Raw genomic sequence first — 20998 nt, forward strand, 5'->3', positions numbered from 1 at the left:
GGGGTGACAAACACAAAGACACACACTCACAAATATATACATATGATAGGTTTCTTTCAATTTCTGTCTACCAAATTCACTCACAAGACTGAACCCAGAACCATGTGGTTGGGAAGCAAGCTTCTAACCACACAGCCATGCCTGCAGCTATATATTTACTTGTAGAAATCAACTGTAATATTACATCAAGTTTGATATTTATTGTGCATGAAACTATTGACTCTTGGGTCAGTTGTGTAAGTTTACATCCAATTTAAATATGCATACATAAAATATTCATTATATGTACATGTGCATACATGTATGTATATATTTATATAGATGAACAGACACAACACACAAAGTACCACTTTCTTTAACTTCCCATCAATAGTAAACCTATGGTTGTTTTTGGAACAAAATAACTGTATCAGTATATCTTTCTCAACTTCTTATCATCATCATCATCATCACCACCACCTTACCATCACCATCATTATTTTCATCTGCAATTCATTATCTCTCTCATGAGTTTGAACCCATATCACATCATGAGAAAAACTTGACTTACAAAAGCGGTTAGACACTAGAGGTATTAATGTATATGTGTATGTATATGCATGCAGGCCTATCTGTGCTAGAGAGTAGACACTATTTGTAGAAACCTGGAATACAAACTAGTGTCACATGGCTGCAATCCAATGATTGAAACTAGTAAAAGTATAAACATCAAAAGTTTTCAAAAAGCATCCCACCCATGTTAACATAAAAATATCGATAATTTCCAGACTTTTTACTTGTGACATAATCGATTATATGAGATGTTAGTGTGGCAGTCATGGAATGTTGTATACAATTTACTGTCAAGTTTGTTTTTCTTATCCTTATCTATGCTATTCAGTGTGTGAGGAAAAAAAAGTGTTAAAGACATTATAGAGAAAAAAAATTGTTGATAAACTTTTTTTTTTCTGTTAAATATAAAGAAAACTGTTTTCAATTTTCTATTTTCAGAATTATCAAAACGATGACTTACATGTTATTCCTTATTCACATTGAAACATGTGGTTACTATGCAGTGTCTGATTATGAAGGAATTGGTAGCAACCGATGGGTTTACAATGGCACTGGAAATGCGTGAGTTGATAAAACCTTTTTCTTCTTTCTCAGATATATCTACTATTATTTTGTTATACTTTTATTATCTATTGTTGAAGCTTGTGAAATGGTGGTAGAGTAGATTAGAAAAATACCCTTGCTTATTTAGTAGTTATCTTCTCTATTTTATGAATCCAGACTGTACCAACTGCTGGCATATTTAATTTTAGTTTCCTTTATATTGAGAGTTCAAATCTTACTGACTGCTGGCTTGCTTTTCACCTTTTTTGGTGAGCAAAATACACACCTATCATATCCAGGAGATTATGTCAATTAAATATTTTCTTCTCCTACAAACGTGTGGCTCTGTATCACCATAAGAAAACATTATTAATATTACCTGGCTCTTTGGATTTATTTCTGCTGTGTTCCTTGCAATAATATACAGTAATCCTCTCTAGGCCTTTTTTTTTTTTGCTTGGTAGTTCATTAGAGCCTTTCTTGCCTGTGGTTAGGTTCCATAAGTCATATAACAAATTGAAAATGCAAGTTTGTTCTGATAGAAAATCTCTATCATCACTGGGGTGTCTCTAGAATGGACTTGGTTCATGATAGTGTTTGAAGCAATGATCTGTTGATAATATTTTTATTACACAACTTTATACAAGAGTCATTTTTTTACTTCCAGTAATGTATATGTTTATGTGTGTGTTTGTATACACACATATAGAAATAGATATTTATATGTATGTGTGTTGGTATGTATTCCATTAAATTATTACTACTTTACTGAATTCCATTTTATCTTTTCCAGCTACATTAGGTGTTTCTATTTGGCTACCAAAACAGCAACTTCTATTGGTAATAACCCCAAACCCACCAATGAGCTAGAATTTGTATTTATGACATTCTATTGGCTATCAGGGGTTTTTGTTTTTGCTCTTCTTGTTGGTCAGGTAAATGTTTTTCTTGTTTCTCTTTTCCCCTCTTCAAAGAATTTTATATGTATCTGAACTCTGATATTCTTAACTAGCTAAATATAAACAACTAAAAACTACATCCAAGAAACTTGTTAGTGGTTTGCATTGGTAAAAGTTGCACAGTGAAGTTTATATGCCTTGGAGAGAAGCAGATTATGACATTGCAAGTCTGTGTTTTCTCCAAGAAAAAAGAAATGAAGTTTGCTCTCTCTCTTTCTCTCTATCTCTCTATCTATCTATCTATCTATCTATCTATTTTCTTTCTCTCTATCTTTCTCTCTCTCTCTCCTCTCTCTCTCTCTCTCTCTCTCTCTCTCTCACTCTCTCTCTCTCTCTATCTCTCTCTCTCTACTCTCTCCCTCTCATTTCCTGCAGAGACAGAGGTTCAACTATGTTTATTTTGACCCTCTGCCTCTGCAGGAAATGAACCATGTCTCAGAAAAAGGTGGTAATCTGATGGTGCAAAGTCTGAAGTGTAGGCAAGGGTGAGGCAGTACTTCCAGCCCCTCACGTTTGCATTTGATCACATTGGCAGTGCATGCTGGGACATTGGCATGCTGTAGGAGTGCACATCTTACATTGACCAATGCTCAGAAGAGGGCTTTTAAAGCATCAATATTGACTGCAGTTGTTGAGCGTAAAGGTTAGCATTCATAGTATTACCATCTTGGACAAACTCAAAGTGCAACATCACCTTGAAATTCCACCAAACACCCAACATGATCTTCTGTTCAAATTGCCCTTGTTTGACAACAGGTTCTGAAGCCTGACCAGAACAAAGCCACTGATTTCTTTCATTAGGAAAAAAAATAGATCCGTTTTTCATCCCCAGTTGAGCCTAGTCATTCATCAGTTCCTGAGGAGCTTCTTGACTGCATCTGTTGACAAGATTGAGCTTATGGAGGAGTCAATTGATAGTCCTTTGTGAATGACCAAGTTCTGCCAACAATGTACAAGCGCTTGTGCTTAGTTGTTGTTGAACCATTTCAAGTAAGGTCTCATCTTCCACAACTGAAGATTTCTCTGACCTTGGTTTGTCTTCGAAGCTGGTATCACCTTCTTTGAAAGATCTAAAACAGTTTTGTACCACATGTACATTGACAGTTTCTAGGCCTTCCACATCATTAATTTCTTTTGCTGCTGCCCTTGCACTCACTCCTTTCTTCCACAGATAGTGTAAAATGGCTCTAATTGCAATTTTTTCACCACTCATTATCAAAGTTGTAAAATAAAGAATAAGCAATTAATGTTTATCTGTTATATATGGAAATAAAAAATAAACAGTTCAGCAAAGGTTGGATAAGGTGTGTCAAATTAATGATATAACATAGTGATATAAGTTGCCAAAAATCATTAGGGAAATCAAAAATAACTTTTGACTTAATGTGATAAAAGAACAATCAAATTAATCATTTTGTTGGCTTTTCTGAATATTACCATTCTGTCTTAGTTGTAAACATGCTTCCCCATGATTTATGTCATAAAATTCACTATCCTTATTACAAATGTTATGTCAGTTTATTGAGAAAAATTTGGCTGCTACTATGCACTGGTTATTGCTGTAAAACCTTATTCAATAGTTGCATACAATCACTATTAACAGTATAAGCACTGTAAGATCAGGAAGTATATTGTTTATTTAACATACTAAATTCCCTCCTGTAGGCCTCAAGAAGATAACAGAAACCCACTCCAGTATTTCTTTCCCAAAAAGTGCTTTTTATAGAGTCACCAAAAACTATCTGCAACTCAATTTTGAAATCAAAAACTAATAAGGTATTTTTCAGAGCAACTAATGCCAGCTATTACAAAGATAGATTTCTACTCTTCCAAATTCCTTCCTCTTCTTTTCCTCATCACCCCCATATCAGAAATTATTTAAATTTAACATCAACCTCATTTCTAGTTTGAATTAAGGTGGGCCTAAAAACCTCATAAATGCCACTTGAATCTTCCTTATAGTTTATTGATCTGTTTAATCTCCTTGCTGTCTATATTGACTGGTATCAGTCACATTTTATGACTTAACTCTTAAGATAGTGTGTCCCATAATAAATATTTAAAGACCACAATTAGAATATCAATCATGCAATGGAATTCAACTTATATCAGTCACGTTTTATGTATCTCTAATCTGTAATAAGCTTACCAGATATCTTTGTCTATTTGCACTCAGTTCACTGTGCATCATACATACATATATATGTATGTATGTGCACACACACATACATATATATACCCAGTAAAAACATTAATTAATTTGAGAATGTTAACAAATAATGAATTGCTTTAAAAATTACAGAAATTATAGCTTATATGATTTATTCTTTTTTTAGTTTGTTTCAGGTTTTAATGTTTTTCTTCTGAAAAAATCTGATATTTGAGTTATTTTTCCACCATCAGTTTCCAATTTCTTCATCAACAGATCCGTGATATTGTACATGCTGCAGGACAAGTAGAGGCAAGTTACAGAAAACAGATGGACATTACATCGTGGTACATGCAGTCTATAAATTTACCAAAAGAAGTGCAGGGAAGAGTCCGGCATTGGTTTAACTACAATTGGGAACAACAAAAAACTTTAGGTATATTCTTCACAGTTCACTATTTTACAGTTTCCCAGGATAGTTTGCCTTGTATGATCATGCAATGTGTTGTGCATTAGAAGACATGTCATGTTAAGTAAAATTTTGGTTGTGGCCAGTCCCGGTGACACATAAAAAAGGCACTCATGCTGCTGACATATAAAAGACACCCACTCTGTAAAGTGGTAGTCATTAGGAAGGACATTCAGCAATTGAAACCAAGCTAAAATGGACTGGAGTCTGGTGCAACTCTCTCGATTCCCAGCTCTAACCCATGCCAGCATGGAAAATGGACGTTAAATGATGATGATGATGATGATTCAGTATTTATATTTATAGATTTTTGGTGTTAATTGGTTTTGTAGTTATATTTAAATTCTTGCAGCTAACCAACCCAACTGTAATAACATGTGGATAGTATGGAACCTGTTTCTCAGCCCATTAGAACTAAAGCATTTAGAATTCTGTATGAGTATTAGAAAACAATGTATAATCATTGTACTGGACCTCTATGTAAATAACCAACAATGATAATTTACTGGGGTCAGATAGAAAATGTGTCTAGTTCTTAGCTAACGACTTATAAATCAATGTTGGGTTGATGCCATTATTCTATATATAATTTTATTAGAACATTTAAATACAAAGAAACATGAAATAAGAAAGAGAAGAAAAGAAAGAAAAGGGAAAAAAGTTGGGGGTGAGTAAAGCAACAGGAGATGGAGAGGGAATGGGCAATGAGCCACATACCACAGAACAAACGGTAATGACTGTGGTGGCATTGCCACAAAGAATGGCCTGTGACATTCATTGCAGCAGCCACTTCACTTCACAGGGCTTATTTCTCCAATGGGCCACCATTATCCCTATTTTGCAGATGAAATCAGTAGTATGGGGTCCTAGAACACCAGACTTCTCAACAGTGACCAGTACAAATTGATATTGCCTCTGAAATACAAAATTAGACACTTGCCACTCTATTTAACCTGTAAGCAGATAAATGGTGACCAAGATGGTGCAAGAGAGATTGTAGTAATGTGGTGCTAATTATTGTGAGGAGGAGATGGAAGGATACTTGTAGGAAAAGTGGAAACTATTGTGGTGTAGTGTTAGTACTTACTATGGTGATGTCTTATAGTAGTGTTGTGGTACTTATAGTGGTGCAATTGTACCCTTGGTAATGAAATGAGACCTATAGTAATCTCATGTTATGTGATGTAGTGTGATAGAGTCTGAAATGATAATGGAGAGGTTATAGTGATTTCATAGTAACTGTAATGATATACTGGTTGTTTTTGTGGCATGGGAGTATACTGGTGTGGTTTATATAGGAATCAAATAATGAGAATAGAATGAAATTGCTCTATACAAAATGCTGTAGTCTGCTGTTTAGCTCTGTTTGCATGGAAGAGATGAATTGCCATATAAATAAGTCACAAGTCTATCATAGGTAATATTGGTTTCAAATTTTGGCACAAGCCCAAAAATTTTGGAGGAGGGAATAAGTTGATTACAGTACTCAGCTGGTATTTATTTTATCGACCCCAAAAGGATGAATGGCAAAGTTGACCTCAGCAGAATTTGGACTCAGAATATAAAGATGGACAAAATGCCACTAAGCATTTTGCCTAATGTGCTAACAATTCTACCAGCTTGCAGCCCTATCATAAGTAATATTTTTAGATCTGATATCTTTTCTACTTTCCATGTCTGTTTCTATCAGCAAGGTAAAGTGAAGCATATTGGATTATTTGTTGAAGCAGAGACAATGAAATGTTTGGTATCATTTTAATCTCATCATCATCATCATCGTTTAACATCCGCTTTCTGAGGTCTGGCAAACCAGATGGCTGCACCAGGCTCCAATCTGATCTGGCAGAATTTCTACAGCTGGATGCCCTTCCTAACGCCAACCATTCCAAGAGTGTAGTGGGTGCTATTACATGCCACCGACATGAGGGCCAGTCAGGCGGTACTGGCAACAGCCACGCTCAAAGTATACATATACCTTATCCACTTGGACTGTTATCATGAGAAAATTCCAAGAGTGTATCTGTGTGCAGCAGTCAGTTACAAAGTTATCTAGATTACTTAGTTCTTGATAACTACTGTGGGAATTTTGAGCAAACTTACTCTGGCACTTGATGCTGATTTTACTGCTTAAACTGTATTGTTTACAAAGTTGTTAACTTAGGAAAGGCATGAATCTGAAGCAACAGAATTATCTATGACATCATAATTTTTATAATGCTTATAGTTATGATGATGATTGAGATTTTAGAGAGCTAACCTAATTGTTTTACAGTTTCTAGTTTAATTCTTCAGCATCCTAAGCTAAAATCATATGAAGCTCAGCATCGCCCATCATCTTTCTAGAATCAGTAAGTTACCAGTAATAAACTACAATAAAATTGGTTAACTATATATAACTTTTTCTTCAAAGTATTTACCCTTGAATCTAGGAATGAAATCCTTATTTGGATGGGTCCACTCTTTATCTCTGTGATATCAATTCAACCAGATATATCAAAATTCATCTTTTGATGTACTGCTGACATTATGAATATCATCAAATGCTGTTAACATTTGGTACTAATATTTTTATCTATTTATTTATTTATTCTTAATAATGACTAAATATGTGTCTTTATATTTCAGATGAAAATTCTCTGATTGAGACTTTACCCCGGAAGATGAGAATAGACTTAGCAATTCATGTACATTATAGCACATTAAGCAAGTTAAAAATATTTCAGGTCTGTATCAGTTTTAACTGAAAATTGTAAAGAGCTTTATGTTTTTAACATTGATTGGAAGTTTTACTTGCAATCTACAACCCTAAACCTAAAGCCTGTAGCTTCATTTCTCAAACTTGAAAAAATGAATTTTTCTTGCAGTTTTCATTAAGATGAAATTGTCCTCAACTAAAAGCCAATATATTCTATAAAAATATTAAATCTTACAAACTCCATTGACCACTCTAGATGATCCCAGATATTTAACATAATCCAGAATGTATCATAAAGTTTTGTTTCTCTAACAAGAATATACTTTGGCTGACTCTATGCAAAGCAAAACTGTAACATACACACAATAAAATATACTCAACAATTAGTATGACCTCCATGACATATGTTCCTCTGGATTGTATCCAGCTCTGCACTATTAACCTGTCTTTATGGAGACCTGCTGAAAGTTAGCAACATCAGGCAAAGATGGCTGCAACTATCTGGTCACTGCTTGCACCACCCTGAACTAAAAGCATCTAAATTAGTCTTGTGGAACACACTCCCTAGTGATGTAAGAAGCGGAAAATCTCATCACACATCAACAACTTAATTGTAGAAACTTGTCTGAAATGTGTCCAAGACCTCAAGGCAGTGATAGTGATGTTTGACCGAGAAATGTGGCAGGTAGACTCTGTTGTTGTAGCCCAGGTTGGAACCTGACCATAATAATAATAAACCTGTTTGGCAAGGTTTTATTTATAAGCATGTTACAATACTGACCAGTCATCAAAGCAAGTCTTCACTTTGTTTTTTTTTAATTAACAGTACAACCACCTCCAGTCATCTGAATTACGAACTCTTTAACAACTCTGTTTAAAGGGACCTCTATGTCGTCACTCAATCTGCTAAAAAGTGCAGCCAAATCTCTCTTAAATCAGACCCTACTACTTAAAAAAAATCAAATGATATACTGGATAATATAATATTAGATACACTATAGTTGAAAAACAAAAAATGAGTTAGGAACAGTTTGAGTACCTTTGATTATTGATGTACTGGATCAGGTTTCACCTGGGGATAAAGAACAACTCTCATTCAGTTCTCCTACTGCCCTTTATTGTCATCCATTCCATATCACCCTACTCCCAAATCCATACTTATACAAGTACAATCTTTTCTTCCAGCACTGCATCTTGTTAACTTAATTATCTCTAGTCTTCAGTCTTTGAAAGATCAAAAGCACCCCTCCTCTTCAGATTATCAAAAGTACTTCTACACAACTAAGCATTATGATAAAGTAGATTTGGGTGAAACTTTAAAAATAAATGTCCACATTTAAATGATAATATTTAAATATATGTATGTAATATTTCAATACATAACATTGTAGCTCAATGCAGCCTTGTGAGTCACCAGATCCTATCAAACTGTCTAACCCTACCAGCATAGAAAATGGACATTAAATGATGACAACAATGTGTAGAGTTATTTGATAAAAATAGTGTATCAGTGTATTGGTGACATGCTCTAAGTTTACCTACCCTCTTTTCTCCTCTTTTTACTTTGTGAAAACTTTCATAAGTTATAAGCAAAGTTTCTATCTTCACTCAGGTGGTAAAGTGGCAGTAGAATTGTCAGATCATTGAATACCTTTCAGTATTTGTTTCAACTCTCTGTTCTCCATGTTCACAATTCAATGAGGTCAACTTTACCTTTCATCCTTTTGTGGGGGTCAGTAGAAGTACCAGTCCAGGGTAGTGGATCAGTAAAAATGTTAAAGCATCAGATGAGAGGCTTTGCAATATTTGTTCCAACCCTTTGTGTTCTGATAACAATGCTTGCATGTCACGAGTACCAAGTTGTCTCGGCGCTGAAGTGCTGACTTTTCCCTCAAACAATATTGGCAACACAGAGAGGGGATACTCACATACACAGGCAACCACCAGCCTTCCACAAAAACAACTTGCTCAAGCATGCTTATACAGATAGAGATAAATGATCAACCCTAACCAACAAAATGTCCCTCCCATCCTCTCTGGAAAATAAATAAAAGCAAGTATGCAATTTATAACTTCCACCTGAGACAATTTGTTATGTAAACTTACCTCAATACGAAATCTGTTTCATGTATACATTATTAAATAACTTTTAAACCATTTTTTTTCTTTAATAGGACTGCGATCAGAACTTATTATTTGATTTAGTTGCCAAGTTACGACCCGTACTTTGTCTCCCAGGAGATTTTATTTGTCACAAGGTTAGTCTATTCTCTAACTTCTACTTGTCTTTTAGTAGTCCATATGTCACTCATATATATATATATATATATATATACAAATATATGGTGGAGGTATCTCCTGCGTTCATTGATGAAGATTCAGTTGTTCGATCAACTGAATAACTTGCTGCTGAAGTAACATGTAAGTAGCCAAGCAATGCTTAGACATGTATATCCTTAACATGATTCTCAAGTAGAGTCAGCATGACACAGTCTGTGAGAAGGTTGTACCTTTTGAATTACAGGTACAATCCACCTGCTGCACAGGCTTCTGGGCAGTTTATGCCGACCCAATTTCACACAGATTAGGTTTGACTAGAGTCATAATAATATTTGCCCAAAACACAATGGTATTAAACCTAGGATGTCTTGATTGCAAAGTGATCTTCTTAAAAATTTGACAATACTATATATATATATATATATATATATATATATATATATATATATATATATATATATGTAGAGAGAGAGATTGATATATATTTATGTGTGTGTGTGTCTGTATACACATACTTTTATTTTGTCAAGTATTATATTCCTGGATATGGCATATAACCAGTCAGAAAATTACCATTGGTTTCACATCTTCTACTGCACTTGGCTTATTAAAGCATGAAACCAGTGGTAACTTTCAGACTGGTTATGTGCCATATCCAGGAATATACTACTTGACAAAATAAAAGTATAACCTCTCAAATTCTTTTTTAGAGTGTGGTTTTTTCTAACTTATGGACAACTGATCCAGAATATATATAAGTATATTCATGTGTGTATGTGTGTGAATATACAGGGTGGTCTGAAAATCTTGTTACCTCCTACCAAAAAGTAATGAGAACAATAGAAGAACAAGTAATGCAGTAATCTAAAGCACAAACTGGATTTGTTTATTCCCTTTCATTGACACTGTCACACATCGGAAAGGTCTGTATGAACACCATTATTTTCGTGGCACAAAATGATGCAGCACCATGTCGTGTGATATTTTTCAAAGCTATTTTGGTGATTGTTGCAAAGGCTCTCCGAACAGCGTCCTTCAACTGATGGGTTTTCTGGTATCATTCATGTGAAATTCTTTCCTTGATAATACCTTACAGAGCATTATTGTAAGACATGAGGTCTGGACTTCTAGGCAGCCAGTCAACAGGTGCTGGAAGTTGTTGCAATCCTTGCCCTATCCATCTATTTCACGGAAACTTCATTTAGGTATTCCTAGACAGTGATAGCATAGTGGAGTGAGGGCACCATCTTGTTGAAACCAACAATCATTCAGCTCAACAGTCAACTTCTGGAGCTGTGGAACAAACCGTTCTCTTAACATGGCCAAGTAAGATTGCTGGTTAACAGTGCTCTCAAAGAAATAGGGTCCTATCAGATGTTTACTTGATATGGCAGCCCAAATCATTACATGTGGGTGGGGGTTGTACTAAAACAAAAAAATAGTGATAATAATGACAAAAATAAACAATATGTAGGGGGTAACAAGACTTGGACCACCCTGTACTTTCACCAGTAGCTGTACAAAATATTTGATGAATCTTTTGCAGTCATGTTTTTTAAAGATTTTTCATCATATTTGCAATACTTGCAGAATCAGTAGATCATCATGGCAAATATCATGTGGTTGTTTACTTACATCCTTTACCTTCTGAGTTTGAATCCTGAAGATGTTGATTTTCATTTTTTTTCATTCAACATCAGCAAAATAAATACTGGTCAACTGTACCTCCCTCATCAAATATTTATGGCATTACATCTTAAAGGAGAAGCTTGCTCAGTGACACAACTAAATGGCTAGTGCAAGGTTTCAACTCATATCACCATATTTGCTTTGTAGTCTAGCACATTAACCTTACAGCCATGCTATTTATTGTTCCTCTGAAATTGCTATTGTACATGAAGTATATTTTCTAAAATATTTTTGTTGTATCTCAGGAGGGTCATTCTATCAATAATCAACATGCACTGATTCAGATTCACTTCTTTATCATTTCTCAATTCTAATTAATTGTTTGATTAATCAGTCAGTTAATTAATTAATCAATCAGTTATATTTGTCAGTCTTTTCATTGCCATTCACAACTTCTAGAGGGAGCATATCTTTGAAGAGGTCACATATGGTAACAGAAAGGCTTTCATAAGCATAACTTAGTAATTGATTAGTCAAAAATCAATTAGTTAATTTGTTAAATAGTTAACCAATTGTCAAATAATAAAGAAGTGAAATAGAACCAGTGTGTGTGTTTATTATTGGTATAATGAGCCTCGTAAAATACAGCAGAATCTGTTTCAATGAATGGCGTCACAAGAATCTTGCAAACCAAATACAAATGTGAAGAAATATTATTTTAGTCCTTGTATTTACCATTAAGTTATAATGCTTTTTTACATTTTGTTTGGTGTTTTCATATGTGTATTTTGATAGTGATTTATTTTGCCTATTCTTCCTAGGGAGAAGTCGGTAAAGAGATGTACATAGTAAACAATGGGCAGGTGGAAGTAGTTGGAGGTTCAGATAACAACACAGTTTTGGCAACACTTCATGAAGGCAGTGTTTTTGGAGAAATAAGGTAAAAAAAATCTCTATGTTCTGTGTTTAAATGTGAATGGGTTGACTTTGCCTTTCATTTTTGTAGGTTTGATAAAATAATTACCAGTTGAGCACTAAGCTGATATTATCAACTAACCATTCCCCTAAAATTTCACTCCTTGTGCCTATAGTAGAAAGAATTGTTTTGTTGTTCTACTTCTATTACCACCATCCACAAGAAAAATAAGAATAGTGTTTCACTGAAATATTATTACACTACTGCAATCACTTAAGATTGGGGTCATAGAATAGACAATTGAGGTTTGGTGTCTCTGATGACAGAATATGATCATTTCTTTTGGTCAGCCAGTATTAAGTATAAGTCATGGTTGATTGACTCAGAAGAGTAATGGCTCAATCAACCATGACCTATAGTCAATATTTAGACATCTTATAATCTTTAATAGGTTGTAATTGCCATCAAATAATTCATCTTCTACTATGTCATAGGCAAATCAGCATGAGATCTTTCTGGGTTATTTACCTGGTGGTTAACACAGGGATGAGAAGTAAACGAAGTGAAATAACATGGCTTTACTAGAAACTGAACATGCAAACACAGACTTGGTTTGCCACTCTACAGCACTGACACCGCTTAACACTATACAATAAGAAAGTCATGAATAGTTTAAATCAGACCTGTTTGTTCCTCCCAAATCTACCTTAATTCTTCCCTTAACTCTTGCCACCTGTCATCTAATTTTTATACACTTTTGCCAATATCCAAAATTATCCTCTTTTTTATTGCTTGTTCTAGCTTGTTGGCGATATCAGGCAGTCGCAGAACAGCTGATGTCCGGTGCAAAGGCTATGTTAATCTGTTCATTCTATCAAAAGCTGATTTCAATGAAACAATGAATGATTACCCAGAAGCACAGAAGCTGTTGAAGAAACGGGCCAAGTAAGAAAACCAGATTCTATTGGAAAATGTAGAGGTAGTGTGAACCCATTGTTGTTAAAGTAATTCACTTTTAGATATTACAAGCTAGTGTTCAAACAAATATGAGTGAAGTGTTGTCTTCACACAGTGTTTTTCTGGTTTGAACTAATCCAAATAAGACCACCAGGTCTTCCTGAAAGACATAATGCTAAAAGCAAACTGTTATAATTGGATTTTGGATTATTTTCTAGTCAAGGTACATTTTGCTTCCACAGACTGCCTGTTTTACATCATATACTTTTCTTACATCTTTACGGTGATATAGTTACCAGAAAAAGGCTATCCATTTATTGATTTATATGCTCCAAAACTATGTAAATTTGTGATCAGTTTCTTTCCCATGTTAGCATGGAAAATAAGCATAAAACAACAAGTGTTTGATCAAAATTATATCATTCATAGAAAACAGAAACACACTTTCATTCCAAGAGTGGAAACCAAAACATTCAGATGGTCCTGAGATTCAAATATACCTACCAGGCTGCGTGTGTTCTTAGCAGAGATACTTAACACTCTGTGGCACAGACCACCTAGTATACAAAGTATATTCAATATCATAACTGAAACAGAATTGTGAAGCTCACAAAATTTTTCTTGCATTAAAGTGTTGGAATGAGAGCCCCTCTTAGACTACTGGAGAAATGAGAGATGTTACCAGTAATATTATAGGCATGTACCATCAGTAGAATTGGATTTCACCAATCCAGATTTACAGTCCAATTACAAGACAGTTTCATTTGTATTATATTATTATGGTTTCCTGGTGTGTGTCACTTGTCATCCTTACTGTATATAACTCTACTTCAGTTTTCTCATTTACTTTAATCACCCTTCCCAGACTAGCAGACCACTGAAATTCTCTTCCGTCCACACTATCCTATACATATCAACCTACAGAAGTTAGAACAATCTCACCAGTTCAAGAATTCCTACAAAAACCCTGATCTCTGAATCTCTTCTGATTAATTGATACAAACAAAAAGCTCCATATTTTCTTCTCTAGAAACATCAAATTTTGGGGGTTAAATGAAGAGAGGAAGAAATTATGCCAGAAGTTGTAAGTTTGGTAACAATACTAATAAGACAGTCAGCATAATGCCATGATGAACATTTAAATCTTCCTTATTGTCATAATTTCTAACCTTGTCATTATTTTAGAAATTATTGTCATTATCATCATCATAATCATGCTGTTTTACTTTGCTCTAATCTATTGGACAAGCTTTTTAAATATCATCCCTCAAAATTTCTTGATCTTGTATTATCTTTGAGGCTTAATGTTTTCCAACTCCCTACTCTTTCATATTCAGCTTACTGCTGCTGGCTCAAGGGTACTGGTTGCATTTATTAATGTTCATTTAAATTATCTGTTGTCAGACAAATTAGCCAATTATTTTACATAGCATGATCAAAAGTATCTATCAATGGAGCAATCAAACCTTCACTGGCTTACCTATGATAACCAATGGAATTCTACTTGCACTTATCAGAGGAGTTAAACTCAACATTGCAAGCCAACAGGGTACAGTTTCTTCTTAAACATGTGAACCATTCACTCAGTGGTACCTATTCAAAGCTGGGTGGACTGAGCTGTTGTGAGTTAAATGGCTAAAGACAACATAATACAGGCTACACCACTAGTCATCTAATATCACTGGTATAATGCTAGTAATATTAGATGAGTAGGTTTCTCATGTAGATTTATGTCTAAAACAGATTCACTTAAACTTCTTCATTGTTATTTTCTGGATTTTGTTTTTGTTGTTTCCTTTTGTTTTGTTTTTGTAGGAAGCTTCTTAAAGAAAATGCCCGTTTAGCCAGACAAGAGGCTAAACAGGAATGTGAAGCTATCATCAAAAGTCCGAAAGAAACACCAAAATTTTTAAAAACTGTAATGAAGGTAACTATTTACATACCTGCCTTTTATAGTTTTATAAATTTTAATTTTTATTTCATTTTTCAGATTTAACCTTTTTCATACCAACCCAACTCTGATCACCTCAGATTCTATAATACAAAACTTCTCATTTTTAAAGCAGTCATATTTAAATTTAAAATTTCCACCATAACTTCATATAGGTATCTTTTAAATCATGTTCCATATACCAGCTCAATAACAATGAAAATATTCACTAAATCACTCAAAATTCTTAATTATTTTCAAAGTTGATAGGCAGAAATACAATAACAAAAGAATTAAACTTTCTAAATTTTCATTGAAGACTGATTTTACACACTAGCTATTTCTTACTTTCTTTGTATAAATGTGTGTAGATTTAAATGTATATTCATATTCATGATCTTTTACATTTCCACATATATTCACTAAGAGGGATATAAACATATATGTGCATGTGTGTAGCTAATTATTTATTATGCTTTTTGTATAGTAATAGTTTATATCAGACAGTTTATAGTATTGTTCATACAAAAGTTAGAATACTACAAAATATTTTAGAGTTTTTATTATCAATTTGCAATTTGGAAATTAAAATTTTACCACATTATTACAATTTTTTCAGTGAGCAGTCATCAGATAACTGGACATTAAGAAATCTTCCAAAACTTTAATACTAGTTGGATATTATCACAGCTCTATAGAGACTTCTGTGATAAATTTCTTTATGACTTTACCTGCAATAGTTTCATGTTTGCTCTGCCTGCACTTAAACAACAGTTATTTGAATTTTGTTAAGGATTTTGTAAATCTGAATGGCCAAGAACATTGTATATTTTTCAGGTTATGAATCCTGAATCTGAACTGATGCAAAAAATTGAGTCTAACCAGGTTAATCTTCCAAGATTATCCAATAGCAACAACAGTTTACAACGAGACCCTCATATTGATCTCTCTTCATCAACAGACCGGACATTAAGTGATAATCAAGTCAACTCTTTGTCATCAGGAAGTGTGAGTGAAATATAATTACCAATATTTCATACAAGTTGTTGATGCTGATTCATTAATATATGTCTGCTTGCAAGATTATTTTTCTTGAGAACCTTTTAATGTATCTAAATAAATTACCAGAATTATACAGTTTGGTTGAATAGCATTTGCTCCGACTCAATAACTCTGAACATTCTTAGTTTGCTATCTATGGATGATATTCTGATTTTATTGAATCTTTCTTTCCTATAACTATATCCTTCTGAAACTTCTCAGCTGTCACATTTTCCCTCCAGCCATTGGCTTCCAAATGTTGAATCTGAACATCACCTACAATACTCTGACCAAATTATCCCTCTCACCCACCTTACTCTAAACAAACTTAAAAAGGCTTTACTTGCAACCCTTTTTGTCAGACTAAAACATAAAAAAAGAATATCTACTGTATTCAAGACATACAGGTCCAGTTTGAAGGAGTCAAAAAGATCTGGTCTAAAGAGATTAAAAAGGTGTGAAGAAACAAACCCCATCAAAATTAATTTAACTGATCCAGTCAGTCAGATCTTTCAAAATGTATAGACTTTGGGATAATATTTTTATTTTATAATCTTTTCCCATTACAAAATTAAACCCAAGAATTGAAATTGCTAAATAAGGTATCAGACCAATAACTCCCTAGTCTTTAGTTTAGTCTGTAATTACTGTATCATGTCCCTCTGTAAGAGACATTATTCTATCTTTTTTTTTATTCCATATTGTTACCATATTTAAGAAATTGTTAATTCAAACAGAAGTTACATGAAAATTTGCTGTTGCCACTGCTGCTATCGGCAGAGGCAGTGTTGGTGATTATTTATCTTCCATTCTCTAATTTGTTTTATTCTTTCTCTTCTCCATAGCTGTCTCTTTCAGATATTGCTAATGATTATTGTGTTGAAGACAGTTTGTTTGGTGATGATGATGTTTTTGAAGAAGATCTTCTAGATTTGGCAGATGATGTTTCCAGTCCCTCGTCTGACAACAACTCTAATGTATTTCTGGTTAATGTTGAAACCAGCCAAAGTACTAGTAAGTATTCAGTCTGGAAGTATATGAAAGTGTATTTTGTTGGTGTGAAGAGAGTGAAAGTGTATACTTCAAGCAGTGCTTTTCACTAAATAAAGAATATTCCTCAGATATACTTTGCCATTATAAGGTCACTTTGTTATAGCATCAGAGATGATTTTCATCTTCATATAGAGTTTTAATGAATAAATTAGCTGAATGAGAGCCAAATCTTGACCACAATCAAATACATTTGCAAAAACATCATTGAGTTTCAGGAAAGGAAAATGTGAAGTTTTGACATTTAATCTTTATTTCAAGATTTTGGAATCTCGAAAGTAATGGTTTGACTATGGATCAAAACTGATTCATGAACTCAACTTGCTGGGAACTTCCTGTTGTGGCTGAGTGACAGGGTATTGAACTGTCTGTTCATACTTCTTGAGTTTATGTCTACTGCAGGCATTGTAATGTGATTTTGGAAATTATATTTAATTTTAAAAACCCTAATTCACCTAGCCATTGAGAATAAGGACCAGGTGATGTGTAATATAACATCATTCTAACCAGAAGGCAATTTCTCTTGTCACTTTACCTGCATGAAGCCAGAACCAAACCTTTCAGTATTATGAGCAGCATTCTTTTTTACTAAACAGTTCAATGTGATATTCTACAACTAACAGAAATAACAACTAAATCTCCTTCATGTCACATCCTACTGTCTTTATAAACATTAAATAATATAGTCCAACATATACTTAAAAAAACCAAGTTGATCATAGCTAGAATGCTTTAGATCATATATTTGCTCAGTCAGATCAGACCTGGGATTGAACAGCAACAACATTATATTGGTCTTGAAGTACTGTCAAAGGTCGTCAAGCATGTTCTGTTTAAATTTCTGAGATTGAGGACAGTACAAAAATTACTAGTAGTGAAAGAAAAGGATTGCAGCTCTGGGAAGGTATGATTAGGTAAAATGTCCAGATTAGTATCTGGTTTGGTGAAACAAAGTTGGAATGACAAGAGGACAATTGAAGAATGAATCAGGAAACTGACAGTGGAGGTGGTATGTATGTTTGCTTCTACAAAGAAACAGAAACAGTAGTAATGGTTTTGCAAAAAGAGGGAAGGAAGAGACATCACATATGTGGATGTGTAATTAGAGCATGTTGATGTGTAAGTATTTGCCAATGATTAAAATGAGTTTCTTTCAGGTGTCAGCTAGAATGTTTGTGTGTGTAGGAATAGCGCTGAGCCAGATATCTGAATAATATTTCAATGTTGCTTACACTTTATTGTTAATTGAGTGTTAGTAACTATTCAGAGCTGGATAGTTTTTCTACATCAAGAGGAAGTCTTATCTTTGAGACACAAGCTTGGCAGTGTGATATGAGACCATGGCAAATTGTCAAAGATTGTGAGGCCTAACCTTCGTATTGACTTCATAGGATTTAGTTGCATGCTGGTTTTATTGTACTCCCAACATATCTTGATTTTATTTTTGTATATTTATTTCTCTTTCTTTTCTCGCAGACCAGTCAACAAGCAATCTGTGTTCTCATGTGAGTTCCCAGGGACTTGGTTCTACATCTAACAACAACAACTTGCCTGAAGTTGAAATTCAAGCTGTTCCAGATAATCTGCACGATTTCTGGCCTGCACCGAACTTAGTAAAATCTTGGTCACACAATTCCATCAATGTAATGAGTCATTTATTGAATACAGAACCAAGGAAACGGAAAATTTCTATACATTCAATGAGTAATGATAGTATCCCTAATGCTTTGAAAACATGTTCAAAAATATCTAATATTGTCCCAGTGAAAGACATAAGCATTCCAGTTGAAAACCGAGTAACATGTGCAGTTGAAGTTCACCAGCAGGAATGTATAAGTAGCCCTGTACAAAAAAGCATCAGCTGTAACCAGCTTTACAAAGATGAAGAATTGTCCACAAAACTACATTTAGTTAATCCATCTAGTCAGGAGACGTTGATTTATGAGAATAACAATCAAACACCAGATCTCCTTACACAAATTTATCGCAACAAAGACTCAACGCCTTCACCGAAACAGTCAGAAAGTAGTCAAGAAACAACTTGTTGAATTTTTTTTATTAACTTTTTTGAGGCAAACACTAAATCGCTTGTAAGATTCTCAGTCTGCATTCTGCACTGGTCATCCCTAGTCACCACAAGGTTTTTTTTTTAATTCTCAGCCTAAATCATTTGGTAATCTTTAATATTCAGTACTTAATAATCTTTTTCTTAATTATCCCTAATAACAGAAAACTCATAACAACTGTTATTATCCATTATCATAAAATATAATTTAGTATTAAATAGTAGCAAGCAAGAAGTAAGCTTCGTGAAGGCTACATATCTTTGATAGCCAGTTGAAGATAATTCATTTTCATTGATTATACCTCTGGCTATATCACAAAAGGCCAGTTTGCCGTTACAGTAAATCTGAGGCTTGTACCTAATCACAAGGAATTCAGAATTATATAATATTTTAAACGTGGCAAGTTGTAGGACATGAAAAATGTCAGATTAGATGACTTTTGTCTTGCTATATAAACTATGATTGGTGAAATATCAATGTTATGCCTTGATCAACTCAAATTTCCCCTTATGCTTAATCAGAAGAAATTTATGTTATTCAGTATCTCATCTAGGTATTAATATCTATATTAGAGATATAAGATAAAATTCCACCATGTTTGTTGTTATATTTCACTGATATTATAGCTAGAATTATTAAGTATTATGTCTATATAATTACATGTATAAAATTCTATATTCATTTGGTTATTATACATATATTTAGATGTTTTACTTTGATGATACTTCTTTAAGACAACCATGTCATTTCATATTGAGTATAAAATGTAAAACAAAATTTGAATACATATTATATTAGTAGAATTATAAGATTTTCTTAAGAAAATGTTCTAATATTGATTAAAAGAGTGAGAAAAATATTTAAGATATAAGTATTGTATGAAATGTATGAGAACAAAAGAGATTCACTGCAATTGTACATACACTCACACACACATATATGGTGGCCTCAATAATGTTGGTGCCACAAAAAAATGCACCTGTCAGGAAGGGTATGCATGACATAGCCCTATCAAATCATTCAACACATGCTGGCATGGAAGGCAGACATAAAATACTGATGTCAATTATATAAATATCATCATTGCTTTAACATCCACTTTTCTGCGCTTGTATGGGTAGAATAGAGTTTATTGAGACAGATTTTCTATGGCTAAATGCCCTTCCTGTTATCATCTCTCACCTGTTTTCAAGCAAGGTGATATTTCCCCCATAGTCAGACATGGTTCCACAGAATGTTCGGAATGAATGACACTGCTTGTATGACAGTGTCACTCATTTACAACTATCATTCAGTGTCAAGACAATGGTGTATCTAGATTTGGATTCGGCTATGAATATAAGCCTGTAATATATTGGGTTACAAAACCCTTAAGTGGAAAAAAATAAACCAAAGACTGGGTTCATGTCCTACATGTAACCCTCAGTCTTTTCTCCATCCATGAGGATAACCCAGTACATTACAAAGTATTATTTATAGATGTGTCAGCATCAAGATTCACCATTAAAATGATTATTTACATAGTTTCTTGAAGTTTCCATATTCTCATAATACAAACACACTGACACACACATCACACATATATACATACATATATATTAGTTGTATATATATTTTCATTATTTATGTGTGTGTGTGTGTGTGTGTCTCTCTCTCTCTCTCTCTCTCAATATATATATACACACACACAAACTGGCTCTAAAAGTGACTAAGGGTGCAAGTCAGCATCAGCATTGCTAGAAATAAAGTCAAGACAACTCTT

At 33.8% G+C, this 20998-nt stretch overlaps 1 protein-coding gene across 8 annotated transcripts in view; it reads left to right on the forward strand.

Moving 5' to 3' along the window:
* The window catches only part of LOC115216192 (cyclic nucleotide-gated cation channel beta-3-like), a 495037-nt gene extending 475643 nt beyond the window's left edge, over nucleotides 1-19394 (forward strand). For all 8 annotated transcript variants that reach the window (XM_036502664.1, XM_029785393.2, XM_036502665.1 and 5 more), the window contains 11 exons: nucleotides 991-1113; nucleotides 1889-2030; nucleotides 4480-4639; nucleotides 7298-7395; nucleotides 9542-9625; nucleotides 12098-12216; nucleotides 12994-13137; nucleotides 14965-15076; nucleotides 15917-16087; nucleotides 16966-17134; nucleotides 18647-19394. In XM_036502664.1, coding sequence (XP_036358557.1) covers nucleotides 991-1113; nucleotides 1889-2030; nucleotides 4480-4639; nucleotides 7298-7395; nucleotides 9542-9625; nucleotides 12098-12216; nucleotides 12994-13137; nucleotides 14965-15076; nucleotides 15917-16087; nucleotides 16966-17134; nucleotides 18647-19218 — 1894 coding nt within the window. In that variant the 3' untranslated portion in view covers nucleotides 19219-19394. The remainder of the gene's footprint in view (nucleotides 1-990; nucleotides 1114-1888; nucleotides 2031-4479; nucleotides 4640-7297; nucleotides 7396-9541; nucleotides 9626-12097; nucleotides 12217-12993; nucleotides 13138-14964; nucleotides 15077-15916; nucleotides 16088-16965; nucleotides 17135-18646) is intronic.
* Nucleotides 19395-20998: the final 1604 nt, after the last annotated feature.

Source organism: Octopus sinensis, linkage group LG1 (assembly GCF_006345805.1).
Source record: "Octopus sinensis linkage group LG1, ASM634580v1, whole genome shotgun sequence".
Lineage (NCBI taxonomy): Eukaryota > Metazoa > Mollusca > Cephalopoda > Octopoda > Octopodidae > Octopus > Octopus sinensis.